This window comes from Herpailurus yagouaroundi, unplaced genomic scaffold (genome assembly GCF_014898765.1).
Source record: "Herpailurus yagouaroundi ecotype Mexico unplaced genomic scaffold, PumYag 185, whole genome shotgun sequence".
Taxonomy (NCBI): Eukaryota; Metazoa; Chordata; class Mammalia; order Carnivora; family Felidae; genus Herpailurus; species Herpailurus yagouaroundi.
In genome coordinates, this window is record NW_024412416.1 from 13,125,111 (window position 1) to 13,150,851 (window position 25,741).

The window sequence follows — 25,741 nt, forward strand, 5'->3', positions numbered from 1 at the left end:
TGATATTCAATTTAAAATTTTTTTAATGTTTATTTTTGAAAGAGAGAGAGAGAGAGAGTGTGTGTGTGTGAGCAGGGGAGGGGCAGAGAGAGAGGGAGACACAGAATCTGAAGAAGGCTCCAGGCTCCGAGCTATCCGCACGGAGCCCTGATGCGGGGCTTGAACCCACGGACTGCAAAATCATGACCTGAGCTGATGCTGGACACTTAACCAACTGAGCCACCCAGGCGCCCCTAGCATTACGATATTCAAAATTATTCATCTTTCCCTGTGTCCTTGGAAATAACGTGTTTGGCATTTGTGAAACCAACACCAAATGCATAAATGTAGGATCGAATACTATTCGGCCACCAAAATGGTTTGAATGATTGCAGAGGACGACTTGGATGGGCTTCAAAGGCATTGGGCCGAGTGAACGACGTCAGTGTCAGATGTTTGCATATTGGCTGAGTCCATGTGTATGGTATTCTGGAAAAGATGAAATTATGTGAGGAAGACAGACAGGTGGCTGCCGCGGGCTGGGGATGATTTAAACCCCAGTGGGATAGCACGGATGAGTGTTAATGGGGTGACAGATCTGTTCTGTCTTGATTGTTGTGGTGGTCCCTCAAATCTATGTGTGTGTTAAAAACCGTACCATTGGAGGCACCTGGGTGGCTCAGTTGGTGAAGCAAGTGACTCTTGATTTCCGCTCAGGTCGGGATCTCAGGGTTCGTGGGATTGAGCCCCATGTTGGGCCCTGAGCTGACAACATGGAGCCTGCTTGGGATTCTCTCTCTCTCTTTCTCTCTCTCTCTCTCTCTCTCTCCCCCTCTCCTTCTCTCTCTGCTCCTCCCCTGCTTGGCCTCTCTCTCTCTCTCTCTCTCTCTCTCTCTCTCAAAATAAACATATAAACAATGTAGCCCTGTACACATATACAGAAAGGCAATTTTACCATTAAGTTTTCAAAAGTAAAATAAAGAAAAACAGAGGGCTTGATTATGCTTGTTGAGAACATCAAAAGTATATTCTAATGATAGTGGGGTATCAGGGACTCCTTTGAGGAAACTCTTAATTGTGCTGTTTTTATGTATTTATTTTGGAGAGAGAGGCAAACAGAGCATGAGCAGGGGAGGGGCAGAGAAAGAGAGAGAGAGAAACAGAATCTGGAGCAGCTCCAGGCTGAGCTGCGAGCACAGAACCCAATGCGGGGCTCGAACCCACGAGCCGTGAGATCATGACCTGAGCCGAAGTCGCATGCTTAACCGACTGAGCCACCCAGGCGCCCCTTAATTGTGCTGTTTTTAAAGAAAAGGCCCGTTGATGTGGTTACTGGGTTGACAAAGAAGTGAAATAATGTACCTTCTATTCAGTGGGTAATATCTTAGGCTCTATGCAGAATGTAGGGGAATATTCAAGGTTATGTGTCCCCCAGCAGCTGTAACGTGTCCTCTGGTGCCGATGTAGCATTTCGGTTCTTCTTTACGGTGATCGGTTTCCTTCATTCGTGTGTATATACGGTGTGTGACAGTTACGGTGGCCGTGGGAACCGTAAGTTTAAGTTGTGTGACTTTTCTGTGAGTAAAACCAGCCATAATGGTGAATTAATGTCATTCTTCACATTTAATTTCCATGTTGTTGTAAGTGGAAGGCGTATCATATATTTGGATAAAAGCTGTCAGTTTTGATAGTGTGGAAGCCACGGAGGGGATGTGGACTAATGGATACAACGAGACCGAGTTGGGAGAGCGCGTTTGGGGTGTACTCTGAGGGTTGACGTTTTCGAGCGCCTGGCCGTCCACCTTCATATTTGACAGTAGAAGATTCTGGACCACCACGGTCTTTGGCGAATGACCACGTACTTTAAATGGAAACCCTGATCCCAGTGCTGGGGGCTTTGTGGAATTGCCTTTGCACAGGATTGGTTAAGTGGAACATCGATTCGTTTCCTAAAACCGGAGACACTGGTGGGTCTTCAGGCCACAGAGCATCAGACGGCACGTGGTGCCTTGTGGGATCTGAACGTGGCAGTATGGCTGGGCTCTCTTGGTTTCGTAAATCGGGTGGAAGAGGGGGTTGTTGTGGGGTGCCTGGGTGGCTCAGTCGGTTGGGCGTCCAACTTGGGCTCAGGTCACAATCTCGCGGTTCGTGGGTTCGAGCCCCGTGTCGGGCTCTGTGCTCACGGCTCAGAGCCTGGAGCCTGCTTCCGATTCTGTGTCTCCCTCTCTCTCTGCTCCTCCCCCACTCACTCTCTCTCTCTCTCTCTCTCAAAAATAAAATAAACATTAAAAAAAATTTTTTTAGAGGAGGGGTTGTTAAGCTTCTGGGAGATACCGTGTGTGTTGTAAAAGGGCAAATCTTTTGAGACTGGGGGAGCTGAGTAAGGTTCTGATTGTCCTCATAAAGCGGTCATCGGATAGTCCTGTGCAACCATCCTGGGTGTCTTTCCCATAGAACAAATTAGGAGTTTGAAGAGCCGGGGCGGGGGGGGGGGGAGATGACTCGTAGAGGCTGTCCCCTCTTTTCTGGTCTGCTAACAGCTCTCCTGCACTGAGGGTTAGGGCTCTCTTCCTGGCTGGGCAGCAGTGGTATGTCCAGGGCCAAGGTCACTCTGGTGACCACAGGGCCAAGGTCACTCTGGTGACCACAGGGCTGGGAGCCTTCAGGAAAGGTCAAAGTGCCTGAAGTCACCCTTGGTCCTGGTGAATTAATCTGAAGTAAATGAATTCTATTTGCAGTCTTAGGGATGCTAGGCCTGGGACTGGTAGAGAAGGAGGCCGGTGTGAGAATCATGGGTGCAGAAGTCCCAGGGCCTCTGTCCTTCCTGGGAAAGGACTTGTCAGGCTTCAGGCCACCTTGTGATCAGGGCTGATGGCTGCCTGGTTGCAGCATTTTGTGATGGCCCTGCATGCAGAGGGGGTGGACCAGAGAACCCCTGCTTGTTCACGGCCCCTCACCCTCCCGCCGTGCCTCTTAAGGGTTGAAGAGCTGCCCTCGTGCTGGGGAACCCAGGGCCTCTTGCCACCTGAAGCTCTCTCTGAGAGAGACAGAGATGAAGAATGTGTGTGTGCGTGTGTGTGTGTGTGTGTGTGTGTGTGTGTGTGTTTGCGTGTCACTGCCTTGGAAGGCAGCCTACCATCCAGGCGGGATGTCTGCCCTGTGTCAGGACCTCTCTGATGGATGTGATGGATGGGAAAGACCAAAGACCATGGTGCCCCTGGTCCCTGCATCTCCCCTCAGTGGTTCAAGGTCATTGAAGCAGCCTCCGCAGGTCTGCTGCCTGCCTCAGTTTGCCTATGACTTCAGAGTTACCCAGCCTTGTGTGGAGGGAGAGACTCCGTGTTTCTCACACAGGAAATCAGCCCTGGATAATGTGCCCGACAGACAGAAACATATCCAAAAATGCTAGAAGATCATTAGCTCATTTCCCTTCCACTCTGCCTTTGCATACAGGCAGCCATCCTTACATCCAGCCCCAGAAACCTTCAAGGAGTCCCCAGATTCTTCCGGAACCTCTGTTGTACGTATAAAACCTGCGTAATGGACAGGTCTACTGTATCCTACACTGACTACTGACTGTTGACTGTTACCCATTTCGTTGCTCTGTGGGATCATTTCCTGGGTATTTTTTTTTTTTTTGAGAGGGAGAGAGAGAAAGAGAATGGGAGGGGTAGAGAGAGAGAGGGAGAGAGAACCCCAAGCAGGTTCTGCACAGTGTAGATCCTGACGCGGGGCTCAATCCCACCGACGAAGAGATCAAGACCAGAGCCAAAACTAGGAGTCAGAAGTGTAACCCACCGAACCACCCAGGCGCCCCTCCTGGGCATCTTAAATTAGAAAACATAGGCACCTCTCATTCTGAGGTCATTTGCTCAGAATTTGCATTTCTTACCCCTGGGTTGGTGACGGTACAGTCTCACGAAGGTACGGCTTGAGGAAGGTCTTCCGGATCACATTTTGAAACGTCTCCTCCTGCGTGACAAGCCCGGGTCTCCGGCACATGATCCGTCCATTTCTCTCCGGTGGGCAGGGGGGCCAGGCAGGCCCGGGGAGGGCGCTGGTGGGGTGACTCTCCTGCTCGCATTTCGTTCACTGGAAGAAAGCTGCTTGCACGCCAAGCCCCGGACGGACCAGGGACGATGGGGCAGCCCGGTGGTGGAGGACAATCAGCCTTATCCACACTGATGCTCCGATCGTGACCAAGACGGCCGAGGCTGCAGGCAGGTGGATTCCACCGAATCAAACTTTTGTTGCCAGGACTTGCCACACACGTGCAAAAGCAGCCCGCGCACCCGAAACTGAGCGCGCAGATGGCACCTTCAAGGGGATATCCCTGTAGGTTAATGTCATTTTGCTTTCCTGAAGCAGGTTGTTTCTTTCTCTTTTCTTTACAGAAGCTATGCGGCAGTGGTGATCTGAATGCTTCTCTGACATCCCAGCAGTTTGAAGAACGATCTGTGAGTGACAATGCCTTAAAAGCAAACGCTAGAGCAAATACTATAGATATTTCTTACCGAACGTCTGTATTTCTTTGCCTCTTTTATTTTTCAAGAACGCTGAACCATTGCAAAGACCGGCCTGGCGAATTATAGCTGGAAGAGATTAATTCCGAGTCTATTGATTTGTCAGACGGGGACGGGTTTTTCTAAAAATACAGAGCAGCTCTCCAGTTGAGTGGGAGAGTAAAGGAGACCAAGCCATTCTGAAGTGCTTTGAAACCTAGATGGGGGAGTTTTCAAAAGAAGGCTGTCAAGGGAGACCTAGCCACAGAATCGATTAATTGAATGTCAAAAAAGTGAATGATCAATTACTTTATCTGTCTCTTGTCTCTGGAAAGACAACAATTTGGACAGTGCAAAACTCTGGTTCGAAACTTTAGTTGGATTCATTTGATGAATATTCGAAAAGAGACTTGCATTCAACATGGTGGCCTGTGGGAGACGATGCCTTCCTGGGGAGGGGAGTGAGCTAAGGTGAGGGGAGGAAGACTGAAGGTCAAGTGTAGGAGACTCCACGGGGGTGGGGGGGAGCAGGGAATGGAGGAAAAATATGCCGAGGGGAGAGCATGCAAAGGCATCATATGTGGACACAGGAGGGGCAGGTGCCTTATGCACCTGTGGGCCGCGGAGGCCGGCAGCTGAGCGGTCCTGAACGTGAACTGCAACGTTTTTACTTCACGGGGAAGAGGTGCAGGGGAGTGGAAGGGCTTGGGGGGAAGGGGGAGAAAATGAGGAAGCCACTTTACCTCAGAAGTGTTCACATGTCTGTCGGGGCCAGCCCCACAGCTGCATTTCTGCCTGCCACTTCCTCCCTCGTGTTCCTCCGCGAGTTCTAGAAGAAAGAATCCTGCAGGGGCACCGGGCTGGCCCAGTGGGTTGAGAGTCCGACCCCTGACTTCAGCCCAGGTCATGATCTCGCGGTTCGTGAGTTCGAGCCCCGCATCGGGCTCCGAGCTGGCAGTGCTGGAGCCTGCTTGGGACTCTCTCTCTCTCTCTGCCCCTTTCTCTGCCCCTCCCCTGCTTGCTCTCTCTCAAAATAAACAAAGAAACTGAAAAAAAAAAAAATTAAAAAAGAAAGAATCCTACAGGAAATCGCGGAGTTGAAGGGTATTTCAGATACCGATATACTTCCGAGGGCATAATACCCCTTGTGTGATTTGGGGGGCGGGGGGAGTTAAATATTGCGAGGATCCCATCGTGAATTTGGATACAATCCCACTGGAGATAATTATAGAGGATATGTTAGTAAGACCTAGTAACCCGGTCATCAAGGCGGGTGGGGTGGCAGATGAGGCTTGAAGGTGGCGACCCCCTGCCCCCCCCCCTTTTTTTTTTTTTGCTCTCAAGTTAACAGGTGTTCGTAAAATTCTCTTCCTCGGTCCCCAGACACCAGACTTACCTTCCTTCTCCATCTGTGCAGATGTTTGGGGAAGCCGGCGATGGCGTGAGTAACCTGCCCAGTCCTTTTGCCTACCTCCTCACCATACACCTGAAGGAAGGCCGCAACCTGGTCATCCGAGATCGCTGCGGTAAGCCTGGCTCTTCTGGGTGCCTTGTAGCCCGCGCACCTGTCTCTCCACTCTTGTTTCTGTGTTGTTAGTGCACCTTTCTCGTCTCGCGCAACAGAGCGGAGCTCAGACCTATACCCCGCAGGGATCGAGCATTTGCAGCAAAGTTATTTGAAGACCCTGCATCTTCCTTTCCTTTAGTGTGGTTAAATGAACAACGAGAATGGCAACAGTAAGGACAGTAATCATCACAATAATGATGTGAGTAATAATTCCATGAAATAAGGCCACGAGAATAGCGTTATCCTGGCGGCTAGCAGCTGCTCAAGAAAACGCTCCCTCGATTCCACTCTCATTACACATAAGAAAAGACGTGAACGTACGTAAGAAGTACATAATTTCTTGTGTATACGTGAACGTGAGCATGTGTGTGAATATGTGTATATGTGAATAGACGTGAGAATGATACGTAAGCAAAAGATGTCCGTGCGAGGTCCCCAAATGTACACAGAGCCGAAGATGCCCTTTGAACCCCATCCCCTTCCTGCACTGAAATCCCACGGGGCTTCCCTCCCTCAGGAGAACATTTGTTATCTGCGTATCATTTGATTCGTTCACTTTCCCCCCCTGTTTCTGTGCCTTTAAAACACACACATGTACACACGTGTGTTTTTTAAAAGTTTATTTATTTTGAGAGAGAGAGCACGCACAAGCAGGGAAGGAGCAGAGAGAAAGAGAGAGAGAGAGAGAGAGAGAGAGAGAGAGAGAGAGAATCCCAAGCAAGTGCGACACTGTCTGTGCACAGCCCAATGCAGGGCTTGAACACGAACTGTGAGATCACAACCCGAGCCAAAATCAAGAATTGGACGCTCAACCAACTGAGCCACCCAGGCGCCCCCACACGTGTATGTTTTTAATTGACGTGATACTGTAACGTCCCTATTAGCCCCCAATAAGCTTTCTTTTTGCTTCACGATACGTATTCAAGATCGATGATGGTTTTCCATGCAAGTATATCTCCATTCTTTTAAATGCTATGCAACATTCCATAGTATGATGTGTGATTTATTCAGTTTCTCTACTGACAGTTGCTGCTTTTTTTTTTTCAACTTTCTCGGCAGCGTAAATGATACTATAATGAGCACCCTGTGTTTGTTTTTGGCACAAATAAGAATACATCTTTCAAAAAGTAGCATGTGCTTAAGTGTAGACGGTGGGGCCAGACTGCCCGGGCTCAAAGCCTTCCCTTCTCCAGTTGTTGTTTGATTCAAGAAATGTCCCTTGGCCCCTCTGGGAGTTCGTTCCCTCATCTATACAATGAAGGTAATAATAGTAACCTTTATTGTAGGCTGTTAAAAGCATGGAAGGTAATAACTTACCTAAAGTGCTTACAACTACATCTGGCTTCGAGCACTTCACGGAAGTTAACTGTTGGGGCGCCTGGGTGGCTCAGTTGGTTAAGCGACTAACTCTTGATTTGGGTTCAGGTCAGGATCTCACTGTTCGTGGGATCGAGCCCCATGTTGGGCTTTGTGCTGACAGTGCAGAGCCTGCTTGGGATTCTCTCTCCTGGTCCCTTCCCTTGCTAGCTTGCTCATTCTCCCTCTCTCTCTCTCTCTCTCTCTCTGTCTGTCTCGAAATAAATAAACAAACATTAAAAAAAAAAAGATAACTGTTGTTAGCATCCGGGACAGAACCTAGAAATAGAAGTCAGGATCCAGGGGATACGTGTTGTTAAAAATTTAAGAAACCCTGGCAAATTGTCCTCCAGAAGGCAGAAAGCATGCCCTTTCTTACAGTATGTTACTATTGTTGAATATCTACTTTTATCACTGTTCGTTTTGGGCAATCTCATAGATTGGGTGTGGACTCTCCTTATTTTAATTTGTACTTTGTCGGGGCGCCTGGGTTGAGCGTCCGACTTCAGCTCAGGTCATGATGTCGCAGCTCGCGAGTTCAAGCCCCGCTTCGGGCTCTGGGCTGACAGCTCGGAGCCTGGAGCCTGTTTCGGGTTCTGTGTCTCCCTCTCTCTCTGCCCCTAACCCACTCGCCTTCTGTCTCTGTCTCTCAAAAATAAGTAAGCATTAAAAAAAGTTAATTTGTATTTTGTGGATTGTCATGGTAATGAACGTGGGTTTCGTCCAGTTTTCATTTGAGTTTCTTCTTCTCTCTGTTTGTAATTCTTTGTAACTTTCAGCATTAATGGTTGTTTATTACAAGTTGCAAGTATTTTTCTCTCAGTCTGTTATGTCTTATTTCTATGGCCGCTTTTATCCTTTAGAGGTTTTGCATTTCCTTATAGGCAAATATATTTGTGTTTTCTTTATAGTTTATTTATTTTTTTACTTATTTATTTAATTAATTTATTTAAAATGTTTATTTATTTTTGAGAGTGAGAGAGCACGAGTGGGGGCGGGGCAGAGAGAGAGAGAGAGAGAGAGAGAGAGAGAGAGAGAGAATCCCAAATAGGCTCCACACTGTCGGCACTGAGCCCCACACAGGGCTCCAACTCATGAAGGAACCATGAGATCCCGACCTGAGCCGAAATCAAGACTCAGATGCTTTATCGACTAAGCCACCCAGGCTCCCCTATAGTTTTTTGTGTTTGTTTTTTTTTTTTATTTTATTCAGTTTAGTAAGAAGGGATTTTTTTTTTTTTTTTATTCTAAGGAATTGAGTGTCTTTCTTTCTGTTGCTTCGTTTCTACTCTGTTCTGGAATATGAAAAGGACAAAGTACCTCCTAGACCCTTCTTTCAGTGCTCTTAAGTCCGTTAGCTTGTCTTTCTCATTCTTCCCATGGTTTTTTTTTTTCCTTTCAGGGAGAATTCCTCAACTTGGCCTTCCAGCTTACTCATTTTCTTGTCAGTTGTGGCCATTGTGCAGTCAGGTCATGTATTGAGTTGCCATTTAATTTTTTTCAACGTTTTTTATTTATTTTTGGGACAGAGAGAGACAGAGCATGAACGGGGGAGGGCAGAGAGAGAGAGGGAGACACAGAATCAGAAACAGGCTCCAGGCTCCGAGCCATCAGCCCAGAGCCTGACGCGGGGCTCGAACTCACGGACCGCGAGATCGTGACCTGGCTGAAGTCGGACACCTAACTGACTGCGCCACCCAGGCACCCCGAGTTGCCATTTAATTTTATATCAGCCTGTGATTATTTCACAAGTGAGATGATACCATCGTGTTTCTGAGAATATTAAGTCCCCACTTAAAATCTCGTGCTTCATCCCTTGGATGTCAGCATCGTGTGTTCGCCACTCACGTTTCTGTGTGTCCCTCTGTCCTTGCCCCGCCATCTGCGGGCGCTGTTTTTGTTTACGGTGTCCTCCCTTCCCTGAGAGCGAGCAGGGCTAGGATAAGCGAATGGACAGGCTGCATCACTAGTTCAGGCAGCTCCTTCCCGTTCCCCCCCAGTTATCACCAGTTCCCAGTTATCACCTCTCACCCAAAGCCTTCCTTTCTGGCTTACTGTTCATGCTCCCTGTTCCAGCTTGCAGTCCAAGTCTGTTGCTGGTCACTGGTTGGCCCCGAGGGGAGAGGACGGTGCTGGCCCAGCTGTTACAGGCTATGCTAGTCGGTTGGCCGAGAAACCGACGGTGTCTCAGGCCACCAGCTGCCTCCCCTACCTGCTGCCTGCAAGTTAAGAGCATCCCTGGTTTACCCACCACACACCCTCACATGCTCCCACCCAGCCCTGCTTCTGAAACCTTTTTGCTGTAACTTTCTTCTGCTCACGTTTTGGATTGCGGACTCTTTGCCGATCTGATCTCACCTGACTTCCATCTTTCAGGATCCGTGAAATATGTTGACTTTAAAAAAATTTTTTTTTAAGTTTATGTATTTCGAGGAAGGGACAGCATGAGTGGAGGGGGCGCTGAGAGAGAGGGAGCGAGACGATCCCAAGCAGGCTCCGGGCTGCCAGCACAGAGCCAGATGCGGGGCTTGAACTCACGAACCGCGAGAGCATGACCTGAGCTGAAGTCAGACGCTTCACCGACTGAGTCACCCGGGCGGCCCTGCTCACTTTTTTTAAAAACAAAACTGCTATCCCTGCCTGTCTGTATCTTTGTACTTCCTCAGATATAGGACTTCAAAATGGTGGGGGGGGGAAATCTCATTTTTTACTTGTTGGTAAAACGTGTTTTCTATGAAAATCATAATTTCTCATCTATCGATCGTGTGACTTCTTATGTTCTGTCGTTGGGCACTATGGTCGTAAACATATGCCTTTTAATAGATGCATCCCTTATGTTATTTTTAATGATTTGAGCGGGTAGCATTTCATACCTGAAATAACCCCTAGGGAATAATCATAAACCGGTGTAGAGTTAACTCCCACGAAAACACCAACTCTGGCTTTGAATTGGCACGGTGTCCCGTGGGGGCTTCTGTCAAATGAGGATCATTATCGAGCTTGTCTTATGACAGCTTCTCTGGAGCTGGAGAAGAATGTTCCATGGAGAGCATATTTAACTTGACTAGGAAGAGGGTGTTCCAAACCTTTAAACACCACGTTTTGTTTTAAATTCTTGGAATTCCTCTAAGAGTTTGTCACTTTGGGGAGGGAGCGCAGGCCCTGGAGTACCCCCGCACGCCAGCTGTCCCCTTTCCAGTTTACCCGTTCTCTCTGGATCTTTCTCCCAGAGTGAGTTCTCTGGCCCTACCATCATTGACGTATCAGAACGATAGATTCCAAGTAGCAGGTTCCTAGTAGGGGGTCAGTAACCTCAGTGGATGATGGAGAAGACATCGCACCTGGTAGAAAACAACCAAAATAATGCAGTGTGGGTGCGCTTGCTCAATGTCTTGGCCGTTGGGCGACAAAAGAGAGACCATAGCTTGTGCTATGATCCCGGCCACTGTCATCTCTGTCTGAATAGTTTCATCAGAGTTAAAACGTCTTATGACTTTGGCTTTATCTTGTGTAAACCTAACACGATCCAAATATAAATACCTACTAAGGCGTCTAGGTCATAAACCGTATCGTTCCAGAACCTGTATCTTTTGTAGCCATTAGTGACTGTTCTTGTCTGTCTGCTTTTATTTATTGGGCAAGTTAATCATTATTGACAAAATATCCCTCTCCCAGCCAATTCTTTTTCCATGATTTGAGGTGCGCTGTGCCTCCTACACTGTGACTCTATTGATTTTCTGCTTGATTTTCATAAGCATCATATTAGCGATCAGGAAAATGTTCCAGAGCCCTCTCAAGGTGGGGCCGCATTTGAGGGAGCACGGTTGGTCTAGACAGGGATCGGAACTACTAGGATGCATGCTCCCACCCCTGCCTCCTTTGCCTGAGACTCGTTGTTTATCAGTACAACATTCCTTTCTTTTGTATTTTTTTAAATGTTTATTTAGTTTTGAGGGAGAGACAGAACATGAGCAGGGGAGAGGCAGAGAGACAGAGGGAGACACAGAATCCAAAGCAGGCTCCAGGCTCGGGGCTGTCAGCATAGAGCCTGACGTGGGGCTCGAGCCCTTGAACTGTGAGATCATGACCTGAGCCGAAGTGGTCGGACGCTCAACCGACTGAGTCACCCGAGTGCCCTACAATGTTATTTTCTATGGGACCCAACCCGGCCTCAGGATTTTGTCCACCACAGTCCTTTCCACCAGTAGTTTTCAAACTTGAATGAGCATCAGGGCAGGCTGGAGGGCTGATGAAAACACATGTTGCCCACCCCCCAGAGTCTCTGATTCAGCAGGTCCTGCGTGGGGCCTGCGGATTTGCATTTCTAGCAAGTTCCCAGGTGATGCTGATGTAGGTGGTCCGGAAGCACACTTAGGAACCATTGTTCTGGGCAGCCTCTGTCCACCAGTGTGCATGGACAACGTGAGAAGAAATATTTGCTTCTCCTGGTTGTAGGTAGAGCTTCAGTTCTCTACTAAGCACAACATTTTCTTTCCCTAGGGATTTCCCTCATTACGTATTTGCTCTCCAGCATTAGTCTCCAGCTTCCTTTTTTTTTTTTAAGTGTTTAATTTTTTTTTTTTAATTGATTTTCACTTATGACGGAGAGGCCTTTGGCGTGTTGTTGAAATGTATTATGCCCTCGGCTCTTAAGGGGGACACTTCTGGGATATGGAAGTCAGTCGCACGGTTTCGTTTCTGAATGTTTAGGGAGGAAAACCGTTTTGATGAATCATTCTCTGAGGAAAGAGTTTGGTATTTCTTTAGATTGTTGCATAAGCAGTGCTTACGCTTATGTAACTTTCTGTCTAGAACGTGCGGTGGGAACTTTTTCTGTCCAGGGCCACAAAGTAAATATTTTAGGATTTATGGGTCATAAGGGCTCAGGGACAGCTACTCATCTCTGCTGGTGTCATGCCCAAACAGCCATTACCTTTAGATCCATTTTAATGATTCACTTCTTTTTTGGTCATATCACCGCATAACTGAAGAGAGAGGGAGAAGTAACTGAAAAAAAATGTGACTTTTCGGTGCCAATAATACATTGCACGAAACTGACAGAAGTTATCCAGAGTACTGGATCACATCTGGCTTATTATTTAATTTTTTCTAAAGTGAAAAATGTTAGTGGTTTTCCAAACAGCCAAAGAGAAATCATTCTTGGTTAGGGTTAGTATCTAATGATAACATGTAAACAAATGGTCATGACTGTGTTCTAATAAAACTTTATTTACAAAAACAAGCAGTGGCCTGGGTTTGAACCATGGGCCAACGTTTGCCAACCTCTGTCTAGAATATCGTGATCTGCTTTTTGAGTTTTACTCTAAGAAACTGCTTTCTGGTGTAGCAAAGTAAAAACTTTGTTTATTTATGAGCATATCAGTAATATGACCTTGAATAATGAAAAAAAAAATTCTGGAGATATTAGGTGGCAAAAAGTCGTTTTTTTCCCTTATATTTTAATGGGAAGTAAAGTGAAAAGTCACGGTATCCCCCCTCAGGAAAAGGCATCTCTGACATGCTTCGAGAAGTGGCGCTAAAAGGCTCTTCCAAGGTTCGTGCCGGAGGATTGGAAGCTTTCGGTCACTTGACCATCCAGAAACAAACTGGGGGGAAGCGTCTCAGAAACGAGAGAACCCGTCTCAGTTTTGGTGCCGTCAGCCAGGCCTGGACAGTGGACTTCCTTGGTGAAAGAGTGCTGTGGACCTTTTATGTAAATCTCTTCTTTCTCTGCCTCAGACACAGTGCTGATTTGTTATGCAGACTATCAAGGTGGAATTGGGAGATTTTCTGGGGCTTGGGGGGAGGCTTGTGAAACCCTAAAGCTGGCTAATTGTCCTTTGGGCAGAATTAGGAGGGAGCTCCGGCTTCAGCACGATGGCTAGGTTTAGCAATGGTGTGGAGAGCATAGTGTTATATAGTTGTTACCCAGAGCATCACAGGGTCTTTAAAAAAATTTTTTTTTGTGTGTTTATTCATTTTTGAAAGACAGAGAGAGACAGAGCACAAGCAGGGGTGGGGCAGAGAGAGAGGGGGAACACAGAATCCGAAGCAGGCTCCAGGCTCCAAGCTGTCAGCCCAGAGCCCGACATGGGGCTCGAACTCACGAACCGCGAGAGCATGCCCTGAGCCGAAGTCAGACGCTCAGCCGACTGAGCCACCCAGGCGCCCCCACACGGGGTCTTTAACTGTTAACATGTCTATCCCTTGTATAGAATACATAGGTGTTTTGTGTGTGTGTGTGCGTGTGCGTGTGTGTGTGTGTGTGTGTGTGTGTGCATTGAATAAACCCAGCAAAATCTATGGGTCATTCAAAAGAACTGGACATAGCGGGTAACTGGTAACTCGCTGTCACGAACAGGTCTGTCCATCCGTGAGTCATCATGGATGTAAGAATAACACCTGGGAGGCCAACAGGTTTTCATGAGGTTGTGCTAGAAGCGGGGCCACATTTAGAAGATTGCCTTTCACAGATCATTCTCTAGTTGGTTAGGAATTGCCTTCAATTCTCTGACACGCGTTCTTTCAGCCTTGCCCGGACTTGGTCCGGTATGGGCGAGCTCAGTACTAATTAAGCAGCCCCATTCTTTCTGCTGAACAACCTGCCGTGCTGTAGGTGGTCTTTCTAAAAATGAGCCTTACTTGAACACTGGTAATGTTTACCGTTGCCTTGAGTTCATCTTCTTGAGCAATCTACAGGAGGGAAGACCCAGCATCCCCCCACCTCCCTGCTCTATCCCAGTAATTGCCTGTTGCCTGTGGGTAGATCTTTGTCTCTGTCTACACCCCGCCTCCTGCCCTCCTATCTTACTATTTTTTTTTCCCTCAGTGTTTCTACTTCCCTTTTCCACATCCCCACTTCTTCCTTTTACGCCTTTATACCTCCATTTCCTTCCCATTTTTTTTTTTTTTTTCTCTCAGGGAGGTTCTACATGCAGTGATGTTTTGGACCAAACGAGACACATACCTGTTTTGGGTTCTTGATCTGAGTCTGGTAACTCCTGGGGGTCTTTATAGATTGGTCAAACAGAAGGAACATGATATGACCAATCAAATTTAAGTCCTTCTAACTTCGTAATGAGGTTGACGCGTAGAGAGAGTTGAACCTTGGACTCAGTTTCCCTTGGGAGGAAATGTGGTCAAGAAATATTTTGGGGTCTTAAAGCTGGTGGTGTTTATGCCAACGGCCCTTTTCTAGGCTGGGTAGGAGCACTGCTCTGTGACATGGGAAGGCCTCTTGTCCTAGGAAGAAGGCTCAGATCAAATCCCATTAAAACGTAGAGCGTTAGCCTAGGTGACTCAGTTGGTTAAAGATCCGACTCTTGATTTTGGCTCAGGTCATGATCCTAGGGTTGTGGGATTGAGCCCTGAGTCAGGCTCCATGTTGAGCCTGCTTGAGATTTACTCTCTCTGTCTCTGTCTCTTGCTCTCTCTCCCCACCCTGCTCACGCTCTCTTTCTCTAAAACAAAATAAAATAAAAAACAAACAAACAAAAAGCCGCTAGAGCATTAATTCCTGGAAAACAGGAGCCCATGCCTTGAAGCCCTGTTTTGCCCTTGGTGTGAAGGTGGCTATGGGACTGTCCTGCTGTGCCCTGGAAGAATACTGTGTTGCTGCTGCCCTCTGGTGGCCACTTTTCAGTGTTGCAAAAAGGAAAGAAAAGCCCTTTGAGGGACTTTGTGCGACATTATCAGGGCCAAAAAAAATTATTTGGGCTGGAGGCCGGAGGGTTGAGGATTGATGGTTTTTCTTCCTATTTTTTTAATGTTTATTTGTTTATTTTGAGAGAGAGAGAGAGAGAAAGGAAGGAAGGAAGAAAGAGAGAGAGGGAGAAAAAAAGAAAGAAAGAGAAAGAAAGAAAGAAAGAAAGAAAGAAAGAAAGAAAGAAAGGAAAAGAAAGGAAGGAGGAATGGAAGGAAGGAAGGAAGGAAGGGAAGAGAGAAAGAGAATCCCAGGCAGGCTTCATGCTGCCAGCGTAGAGCCTGATGCGGCCTCAAACTCCGGAACCTTGAAATCATGACCTGAGCTGAAATCAAGTTGGACTTTAATGGACTGGGGGGGGGGCGGGACCCCCGGGCGCCTCATGGTTCTTCTCATGTGCGTTTTATGTGATGAAGATTCATGACCCATTCCTCTAGCAGACCGCTCTCCTTCTCCAGCACAGGTAGATGGTTGACCTTTGTTTTCAGAGCAGCGACAGCTTCAGTTGCACACCCTGGGAAGAACATGCTGGATAAGTCATTTTCCGGTTTGGAAAGAATGGCTCAACGACACCCGCCCTAGTGTGAAAAGTTTGCCAGGTAATAGGTGTTTAGCAAATTCCTGCTCTGCCACCAAAATGTTCAAATGTCCAGTATCTCTGATTTCAGACCTCTTTTCCTTTTGCCATTTAATAGGCTAATTTTCATACCTGTTCTTTTAGATTTTTTTTTTTTTTTTAGTGTTTATTTATTTGCAGTTGAGAGACAGAGAGAGAGAAGGGGAGGGACAGGGGATCAGAAGCTGGGCTCTGTGCTGATGGCAGAGAGCCCAACATGGGGCTTGAACTCACAAACCATGAGAACATGACCCGAGCTGAAGTCTGACACCTAACCAACTAAGCGACCCAGGTGCCCCTATAACTGTAAATTTTTTAATGATTGTAATCTCTTTCTTTCTTCTTTCTTTCTTTCTTTCTTTCTTTCTTTCTTTCTTTCTCTCCTTCCTTCCTTCCTTCCTCCTTTTTCTTTCCTTCTTTCTTTCTAAGTTTATTCATTTTGAGAAAGACAGAGACATTACAAGTGGAGGAGGGGCAGAGAAAGAGAGGGAGAGAGAGGATCCCAAGCAGTCTGTGTGCTGTCATCGAAGAGCCCAACATGGGGCTCGAACCCGTGAAGCTGCGAGATCATGACCTGAGCCGAAACCAGGAGTTGGATGCGTAGCCGACTGAGCCACCCAGTGACCCTTGAATCCTTTGTTTTTAAAGAAGAAATGTATACGGGGCACCTGGGTGGCTCAGTCGGGGAAGCATCCGACCGTTGATTTGGGCTCAGGTCAGGATCTCACAGTTGGTGAGATTGAACCCCACGTCAGGCTCCGTGCTGACAGCGTGGAGCCTGCTTGGGATTCTTTCCCCCTCTCTCTGCCCCTCCCCCACTCAGGCACTCCCCCCCCCCCTCCTCAAAATAAATACATAAAAAGAATAAAAAGAAAAGATACCCTTGTATCAGAGCTAGAGAGAAACCTGCTATTCTCATTACATGTGTAATTGCGGGACAGATAGGGAGTTTCCAGAACTCTGTTCCTCAGTGCACTGAGGAACAGCCACGCGGCTTCCGGACAGGTGCGTTCTGAGCAGTGTTCTAGGGTACCCATCCCTTCGGCCTTCCCGACAGCTCTGTGGAGCCTGGGCCAGCCCCTCAGCAGTCTCCCCCATTTACGCTACCGTGTCCAACAACAGCCATGGTTTTCGTTTGTGCCACGATGCAAAGTTTTGGGGAGCACCGCTGCGTGTGAACCCTGGACCCTGGGTGCAGACCACGCGAGCTTGAACGCTAAGTCACATACCATCTAGCAGCAGTTGCGAGGATTCACCTGGTGTGCAATGCTCGAGGGGACGTGTGGTGGTATGGGTGGGGTTGGAGGAAACAGTAGTTAGGATTATTACTGTGTTTGTTGTCTTTTTTGGTCGGGTTTGATTTTTGCAGTTTCCCTCTGGAAAGGGAAAGGCTCGTGGCATTTCTACCCATCTTACAATGGCTTTTCTTCCCAGTTTCTTGGCAATTTGTTTGACTCTTTGCATATCTCTCGCTTTTCTCTCTTTTTGCCCTAGACTCCTCCCCCTAGCTTCCCTGCCCCCCGGGGGGGGGGTGTGGGGGGCAGAGGGTGGTTTGTGGTGGTGAAGGGTGTTTTCTGAGCCCGGTCCCTATCTCGTGTTTGCGCTTCAGCAAAAATGAAGGAGAGGCTAGTTTTTAGTGATGGGAATAAGGACTCTATTACGGGTTGATGGTTTAATTTCCCCCATCTTATGTTTGACTCAGAAAAATGTGCCTCGACTCTCATAGTGGCCACCCTGGGAAGACACGGCAGTGTGGACAAGCATCATCCTCAGTCACTCTGTCACTTTTACTGAATGTGCCATACTGACGTGATATGTAAAGAATCAATTTTGTTTCCTTTTTAAAATTTTTGTTCATGTTTATTTATTTATTCTGAGGGAGAGAGAGAACATGAGCAGGGGAGGGGCAGAGAGACAGAGGGAGAGAGAGAATCCCAAGCAGGCTTCACATTGTCAGCACAAAGTCCAGTGTGGGGCTCGAACTCACCAACTGTGAGGTCCTGACCTGAGCCAAAACCAAGAGTCGGACGCTTAACTGACTGAGCCACCCAGGCGCCCCAGAATCGATCTGACTTTTCAAACTACAGCCGGATCTGACTTTAAACGGCTTGATCACTGCTTTTGTTCACCACACATGTGCTTCCCGTATTACAGAAATTCTATTTTGAGAAGAAAAAATGAATATAGCGCATCGTTCTTTGTTGACGCAGTGTTCTGGTTCCGGGTCTCTCAGAATTCTTATTCCCAGCACTAATCCTGCAGCAAACATTCTTGTGCCTAAATCCGGACGTACAACTTTCGTCTTGACTTCTTTGCGGATGCTTTGTGTTTCCTGATCTGAGCAGGTCGAGGTTCTCTTTCCAGAATTGCCAGCTCACCCTTGGGAACTATCTCCCTCTACTGCTGACCCAGCAATAACATCTCTGGGGTCTGCCTTTCTTTTCTTCCCCTGCATGGTGTGCACCTTATCTTTGTCAGTTTGACGGAGAAGAAGTGTTATATTTGTTTCAATTTGTATCAGTAAATTTGATCCCTTAGGTGTGTTTGGCTATGAGCTATTTACTTCTCTTTTGCACAAAGCCTGTTTTGTATATTATGTTCACATAGAGTTTTTTTTTTTATTATTATTATTATTTTAGCAGTTTTTTTTTTTAATTTTTGTTTTTTTTTGAGACAGAGAGAGACAGAGCATGAGCAGGGGAGGGGCAGAGAGAGAGAGAGAGGGAGACACAGAATCCAAAGCAGGCTCCAGGCTCTGAGCTGTCAGCACAGAGCCCGATGCGGGGCTCGAACTCACAGACTAAGAGATCATGACCCGAGCTGAAGTCGGACCCTTAACCGACTGAGCCACCCAGGCGCCCCTAGAGTTTTCTAATTTGTTATTTGTGTTTTAGTTTTGTTTATAGAGTTTTGTGGCAGAGATCTTTTCAAGTCTTACAGTCCTATTCTAGAGAATTTCTTCTTTTGTGTTTACAGCAAGGAAGGCCTTTCTCTCTCGAAAGGGAATACGCATCCACCTATATTCATTCCCTTCGCTACGCTTTGCCTTTTCCTTTATGTCTTTGATCTGTCTCGAGTTCATTTCGATTTCTGGCTCAGAGTAGGAACTTAGATTTACTTTTGGCCAAATGGCTATTTAATTAGTTGGGACGAAATAGCCCTTTCCCTGCTGATCTGATTGCCACTTTCTAATCGTGTGTTAGAAACAGACACGGTGCCTATCAGGGCTGCTTCTTGGATTTCCCTTTGAATCTTGCGGATGTGGCTTTTGTTGTTGTTCGGATGCCAGCACCACACCAGGTTTACGGTATCCAAAGGTCACCATCAGTACTTTTTCGCAAGAAATGGGGCTTGCTTCACATTGGAGTACCTTCTCCGAACACCAGATGGCATGAGATCACTGGTATGTTGTGTGGGAGCCACGGAAACACAGCTGGCCTGTGTGGGAGCATGTCCTTCAAGAGCAAACTTGAGATGTTCGGCGATGCAGCCACCCATCCCAGATCCCAGGTAGCGGGTGGCTTTTCTCCACTTGTTTCGTGTTGATAGCCTGCCAGGCTCCCACAGCCAGTAAGTGGAACTGATTTTTGAAACCTGTTTCTGCTGGTTCCTTTCCCACTTGGATGCGGATCCTCCTTGGGCAGCCATGTTTGTCCTTGCAGCTTTTGATGTGTTCCCACAACGGAGCCCTTTCCTCTGGGGATTTTTGTCCTCAGCAGTTTCTTAGAAGGCCCTGTGGCTCTCCCGTTTTATAGAGTCAGTTAAGCTCTTCTTTCAGTGGGATCCCATCCCAATTCGTACGAAGGGCCTCGGAGCGAAACGGCCTGTTTTCTGCATCTGCTGCATGTAACCAACCGCCTTACATCCAACTGAAGATCGTTGACTTGAACTTAAGGTAGCACATCTTCCATCCGGTTGAATGGGGCTTCTCCATTGCCAGTGGTTTTTACCAGGGGTTCGTTTCTGTACCAAGATAGCACGTGCCCCACTGCATGCTGTGTTTATTTATTTTTTTAAAAAATTTTTGAAGCTTATTTATTGAGAGAGACAGAAAGGAAGAGAGAGAGCACTCCCAGAGAGAGAGGGAGAGAGAGAGAATCCCAAGCAGGGTCTGCCCTGTCCACACGGAGCCTGACGGGGGCCTGAACCTTGAGATTATGACCTGAGCCGAAATCAACGGTCAGAGGCTTCGTGGACCAAGCCACCCAGCTGCCTCTAAAGGGTTCTTTTTACTTACCCTGTTTCGTTGTGATGTTGGTACGGTGCCCTCTGCCCCAGGGGGTGTGGGTGTTGTAAACAGAGGGCGAAATACAGAGGGCGTATCCGTACGTTTCTGTATGTCCTGTGATTTCCTTGCGACATAATCTTGATGGGGTCGTTCGTTCTGTCTTGCCTTGCGACATAATCTTGATGGGGTCGTTCGTTCTGTCTTGCCATCCGAACCCCAAAGCTTGACAACGTGCTGAATTTGGGGCAGCGGGCACGGCAGGCAACGTGATGAAGGGACCACCACCCTGTGATGACAAGTTACCCCACTCCGTAGCAACCCCAACCCACCACACGCTCACGAACGCTGGGAAGGGGGATTTCAAGAGGGCACGCTGTGCGTTGCTTCCCTTTGCCGCACGCTGTCTGCGGCCTCCACTGGAACGACTTGAAGGTTGAGTGTGACCTGATTTTGGGGACTGGCCACCCGGAGGCCCACAGGCCAGTTTATACCAACGGTGGCAACCTGGGATGGGGTGCGGGGAGACAAGGGCTGGTCCACACGAGACCTCCCCATGAAGCATGGTGCCTCATGCTTGTCACAGGAGCTCAGGGCTTCTGCCTTGAGGCTCCTGGACGCCAGGCAGGAGCTGTATCAGCTCGCGTGGCACGGCTTTGGAAGGAAAACCGTGTGACTTCCTCCACTCTGTCTGGGTTGAAGCAGGTGCCCAGATTCAGAGGAGTGGGACGGGTTATGCCTTAAAATTGCTCTAGTTATGGGGCACCTGGGTGGCTCTGTCGGTTGAGCGTCCGACTTCGGCTCAGGTCATGATCTCACAGTCCGTGAGTTCGAGCCCCACATCGGGCTCTGTGCTGACAGCTCGGAGCCTGGAGCCAGCTTCGGATTCTGTGTCTCCCTCTCTCTCTGCCCCTCCCCTGCTCATGCTCTGTCTTCGTGTCTCAAAAATAAATAAATATAAAAAAATAAATAAATAAAATTGCTCTGGTTATGAAAGCTTTACGCTGAAACGGGTCTGTGGCTTGAGGCTTGGCTCTGGGAACTCACTAACATCACTCATCCTTTTCTTAAAAAAATATTAATTTTTTTAATTTTAATTTTTATTTTTTGAGAGAGAGAAAGCAAGAGAGAACACTTACGTGCAGGGAAGGAGCAGGAGGGGGGCGCTGAAGATCCGAATCGGGCTCTGTGCTCCCTCACAGCAGAGAGCCCGACGTGGGGCTCAAACTCACGAACTGTGAAATCGTGACCTGAGGTGCAGTCGGACGCTTAACGGACTGAACCACCCAGGCACCCCTACGTTTATCCATCCTTAAGACGACAGTATACATAGTCCTATCCCTGACAGTCCTCGGAGGATTAAATGGGAGCACGCCCAGTGTTAATGTCATTACTAAGCTTCAGTCCTTTGTCTCTTCTCCAGGGAGGTTGCTGCCTGTTTCATTAGGTTTAAATTTATGCTCAAATAATAGCCTGGGCTGAGGACACTTTTAGTATTCTTCTTAATAAAAGGGACAGTGTTAGGGTATTAGTAGCTATGTGTGCTTTGGCAGTGTGGATTTCTGGAACACCCCGAGCTGACCAGACTGCAGATCTTGAAGTCTGTACCCTCTGCAGAAACTCGGGGAAGCTGCATCCTTTGGCTGTGTGGCTTACTCTTCCTTTTTTCCTCTGACCCTCTTTCTAGTCTCTTTACGTGGCTGCATCCTGGCCGCTGCCTTCCCTTCTCCTTTTTTTTCTGTGTTGTTAGGCCTTTTTCTGTCTTTGTCTGGGCCCTTCTTTGTTTGACCCTTACGGGGACAATCGTGCATGATGTCCACGCCCCTGTATGCTTTGGATCAAGATCAGGATCTTTGTACCTGATCAAGAACAGGTGTACAAAGGTCTTCTCTTAATGATCACTTCACCAAAAGTCAATGTGCCCAATAATCTTTTCACCAGATGGCCTATTTACTGATTTACTGAATTCCTCAGTATATTGGCAGTGTTTTCCTTTAATCTATAGTGATATGTCTGTATGTATAAAGTTATGGGATGAGAACTTTTAAAAGCAGCTGAAGGTCTCTGGGTCATACCAGCCAATTGGTTTATGAAGACAGAATGAAAACAGCATTTTAAGTATTTAATTTGCCTGAGGCCAAACAAAAAAGGAGTGACTGGACATGCCATAGCCTAAGCTTCAGAGTCCAGAAAGGGGATGACTGGGAACAGAAAAGGAGAGGATATTAGGGGGAAGACAGATGGGGACGCAAACCTGGATGGGGTAGGTGGGACTGAAGGAATTTAGGATGGCAGTGGTGCAGGGGAGGAATCCGAAGGTCCCAGGAAGACCTTGCTTCTGACAGCTCTAGAATGCCCCATTACTTACCCCATACAAGCTTACAAATAGTCAAAAGAAGCAAGTTTCGGTCAAATTTTATAAAGAGTTAAACAAGTTTTCGCGAAACTGGGAATTTCAGATCACGGATCCCACTGTAAGTTGGTCAGTGGAAATTCTTTCACATGCTAGATTTTGGCGAGTTGCACGGAGCCATTACACCCACAGGGTCTACCCATGGGCAGGCCTTGACCAAGGTGCCATTGGGGTCATTGCGCACGACAGACTCCTTTAGAGGAAAGGAGTCCATCACATTCAGGAGAAAACTTCAGGAGTTCACAGACAGCAAGGCCTGAAGGTGGTTGGGGCGGAAAACTATTGTTCTGTGGTTGGTAACAGGAGACCAGCTCCTGGAAGCATAGAGCCGCCATTTGCAGCCTGATGGGCTAGGGAGATCCTGGGAATAAGCATGTTCCTTCATTCAATTGTAGTCGATAGAACCTGGTCTGGAATTCAGTTGGACCTGAACCTACTGCTACCTTAAGTAATACAGATTTCGCTCTACATAGGGAAAGTTGTTTCTTCTTTCCCATGTGATGGAGGAAAAGTGCCCTCTGAATGTCCATAATGCCCATAATGGTTTCTGAAGGTGGGTCAAGAATGTGGCACTTGGACACTTGATGTAGAAATCTCAGCTTAACTGCCAGGGGGCAGCAGCAGCCGCTCAAAAATCATCACTGGCTGTTTTTCTGGAAATCATTCCTGGCGCTTATTTAGCCAGCCTCAGAGAAAGTCAGAACTTATGGATCCCGTGTAAAGACAGCTCAGGCTTGGTTATTTTTCTGACAAGAAGAAAAAAATTCAACATATGCATACTATTGAAAAGATTCTAATTTTTTTTTTTTTCACATTTATTACTGAGAGACAGAGCATGAGCAGGGGAGGGGCAGACACAGAATCGGAAGCAGGCTCCAGGCTCTGAGCTGTCAGCACAGAGCCCGACGCGGGGCTCGAACTCACGGACCGTGAGATCACGACCTGCGCTGAAGTCGGACGCTCAACCGACGGAGCCACCCAGGTGCCCCTTACTGAGAAGATTCTAAACGTACTTGATAAGGAGATTGAATAGCCCCTTAGCGCTCTTAAGCCAGAGGATAAGAAAAACATCAAATTGATACTTTTCCGTGTTTCCAAATACTGTTCATGCAGGATGAATTCATCGTTTTGTACCTGAGTTTCCCTAAAAGACTTGACAAGTAAGTGTTGACTTGAATCAGAACTCCTAAGATCTCCTAACAAAAGTTATCAGATAGTACAAAGTGTGAACTTCATGTAAAAACATGGAGATAATGCTCTTTCACAAACTGCTACTCTGAGAAATGCATTCAATTAGGAGAGCTTTCTAGCTTGACAACCTTTCGTTTGAAGAAACCGTATGGCTGAAGTGTTTTAACATGGCAAATGAGCTTTACTGATGGCAAATAAGTGAGTTCTGCCTACAAATATTGCTTTTGCATGGATTTTTATTTTCAAATTAGGAACGCTGGTTTTTCAAACCTATATTATATATACGTATGCCCCAATATACACATAAATGACCATTAAGCCGATTTGTATAAATATATTGATGGGGACAGAAGGAGACTGATGTATTATTGGCTGAAGAAAGCAGGTAAAAAATACAATATGAAGGCTGGTTTCTTTTTTGAAAAGTCAGAGTGTGCATGTAAAATCTCGGTACAGATCAATATATTAAGCTTTTCTGGATGGTAGTAATTCTTTCCTTCTTTCTTCCTCCCTTCCTCCCTCCCTCCTCCATTCTTTTCTTTCTTTTTTTTAATGTTTATTTTTGAGAGAGAGAGAACAGAGGAGGGGCAGAGAGAGGGAGACAGAGGATCCGAAGCGGGCTCTGTGCTGACAGCAGAGAACCCTATGCGAGGCTCAAACTCAAAAACGATGAGATCATGACCTGAGCTGAAGTCGGATGCTTAATCAACGGAGCCACCCAGGCGCCCCATCTTTTCTTTCTCGTTAGTGCATCTTTCTGCTTTTTCCCACATGGCCATGAGTTCTATTACAAAAAGCAAAGACAAGTTGTTTGTAATTAGTGCTTCATTACAGATTTATTTTATTTGCAGACTCTTTGTTTGATCTTGAGCCAGTGAACAGAATATTTGTTCCACGTATCACTTCCTCTGTTGTTTCTGACCATTTTTTCTTGTAATTCTCTCAAGATAGTAGATACAAGTAATATGATTCATGATGACTGTCTCCTTGATAGACCTCAGTTATCTGGTGTCCTTCTCACCAAGCTGTCTGTCATTTTCATCAGGATATATTTGCAGAGTGATCCAAAATCGTCAGTGAATAACATTAGGACTAGAGATAAGGCAGTAGCCAATACTCATGGATAGTTAGTGCTTTTTAATTTTTACTACAGCCCTTTCTTTCCAGGATAGCTCAGATCATTTCATGGAGATTTTCCCCAGCCACATGGGATCTCGTAAGAAGTATGTAAGATAAGGAATTTTCTCTTCGACGTCTGCAGAGAAAAGGTGATACAAATTTCATACCTTTAGAGATGGCAATAGAAGGGTCCGTAGAGAAACAGACGAGAAACAAACGGTACATGTTGTGTTGGATAGGTAAAATAAGTGAGTATTTAATACCGCATACTTTGTTATAGACACCACTTTTTAAAATTTTTTTTTTTTCAACGTTTATTTATTTTTGGGACAGAGAGAGACAGAGCATGAATGGGGGAGGGGCAGAGAGAGAGGGAGACACAGAATCGGAAACAGGCTCCAGGCTCTGAGCCGTCAGCACAGAGCCTGACGCGGGGCTCGAACTCACGGACCGCGAGATCGTGACCTGGCTGAAGTCGGACGCTCAACCGACTGCGCCACCCAAGCGCCCCTAGACACCACTTTTTAAATTAATCGAGTAGTAATACTTACTAACAAAGTAGCAGTTGCTACGGGATTTTGTCAGTTAATGGCTAGAGTCTGCTATTAATGAAGTATATTAGTTCATTCAGTTCTCAAGATAAGAGGTTGGTATATTTTTTATATACAGCTAAAGATAGTAAGGCACAAGGAAACTGAGTAAAAGTGCCCAAGGAAGGGAGATTTTACTAAAAGGCGGTTAGGCAAAGGAAGGTACGGGCTTGTCATCGACACACCATCTTATTTCAAATGAGATTCATTCACTGATCGCATATTTGTTCTCCCAAGACTGTGCACATTAGGCCATTTTGGGCATGCATCTTATCTTCTACAGCTTTGATTTGGAGGAATTTAATATTATTTTTAGTTTGCTCCTCGTGAAATATTTTCTATGTTTAAATAACTTGACGAAATACAGAGTAGAAAAGTTTTGAGCTGTTTGTATAGTTGTCTGTCTTAATGTAGCTCCTGGCAGAGTTCAGTTTTGTATTCTACACTGTGAAATTCCAAGGGAGGAGATAAACAGCTTCTC

At 46.8% G+C, this 25,741-nt stretch overlaps 1 protein-coding gene across 4 annotated transcripts in view; it reads left to right on the plus strand.

Annotated features, from left to right (window-relative positions):
• Positions 1–25,741, plus strand: part of MCTP2 (multiple C2 and transmembrane domain containing 2) — a 244,812-nt gene that overhangs the window by 65,496 nt on the left and 153,575 nt on the right. For 3 of the 4 annotated variants that reach the window (XM_040493757.1, XM_040493756.1, XM_040493758.1), the window contains 2 exons: positions 4,374–4,436; positions 5,899–6,007. In XM_040493757.1, the coding sequence (XP_040349691.1) occupies positions 4,374–4,436; positions 5,899–6,007 (172 nt within the window). The remainder of the gene's footprint in view (positions 1–4,373; positions 4,437–5,898; positions 6,008–25,741) is intronic. The other variant, XM_040493759.1, reaches the window with a different exon arrangement.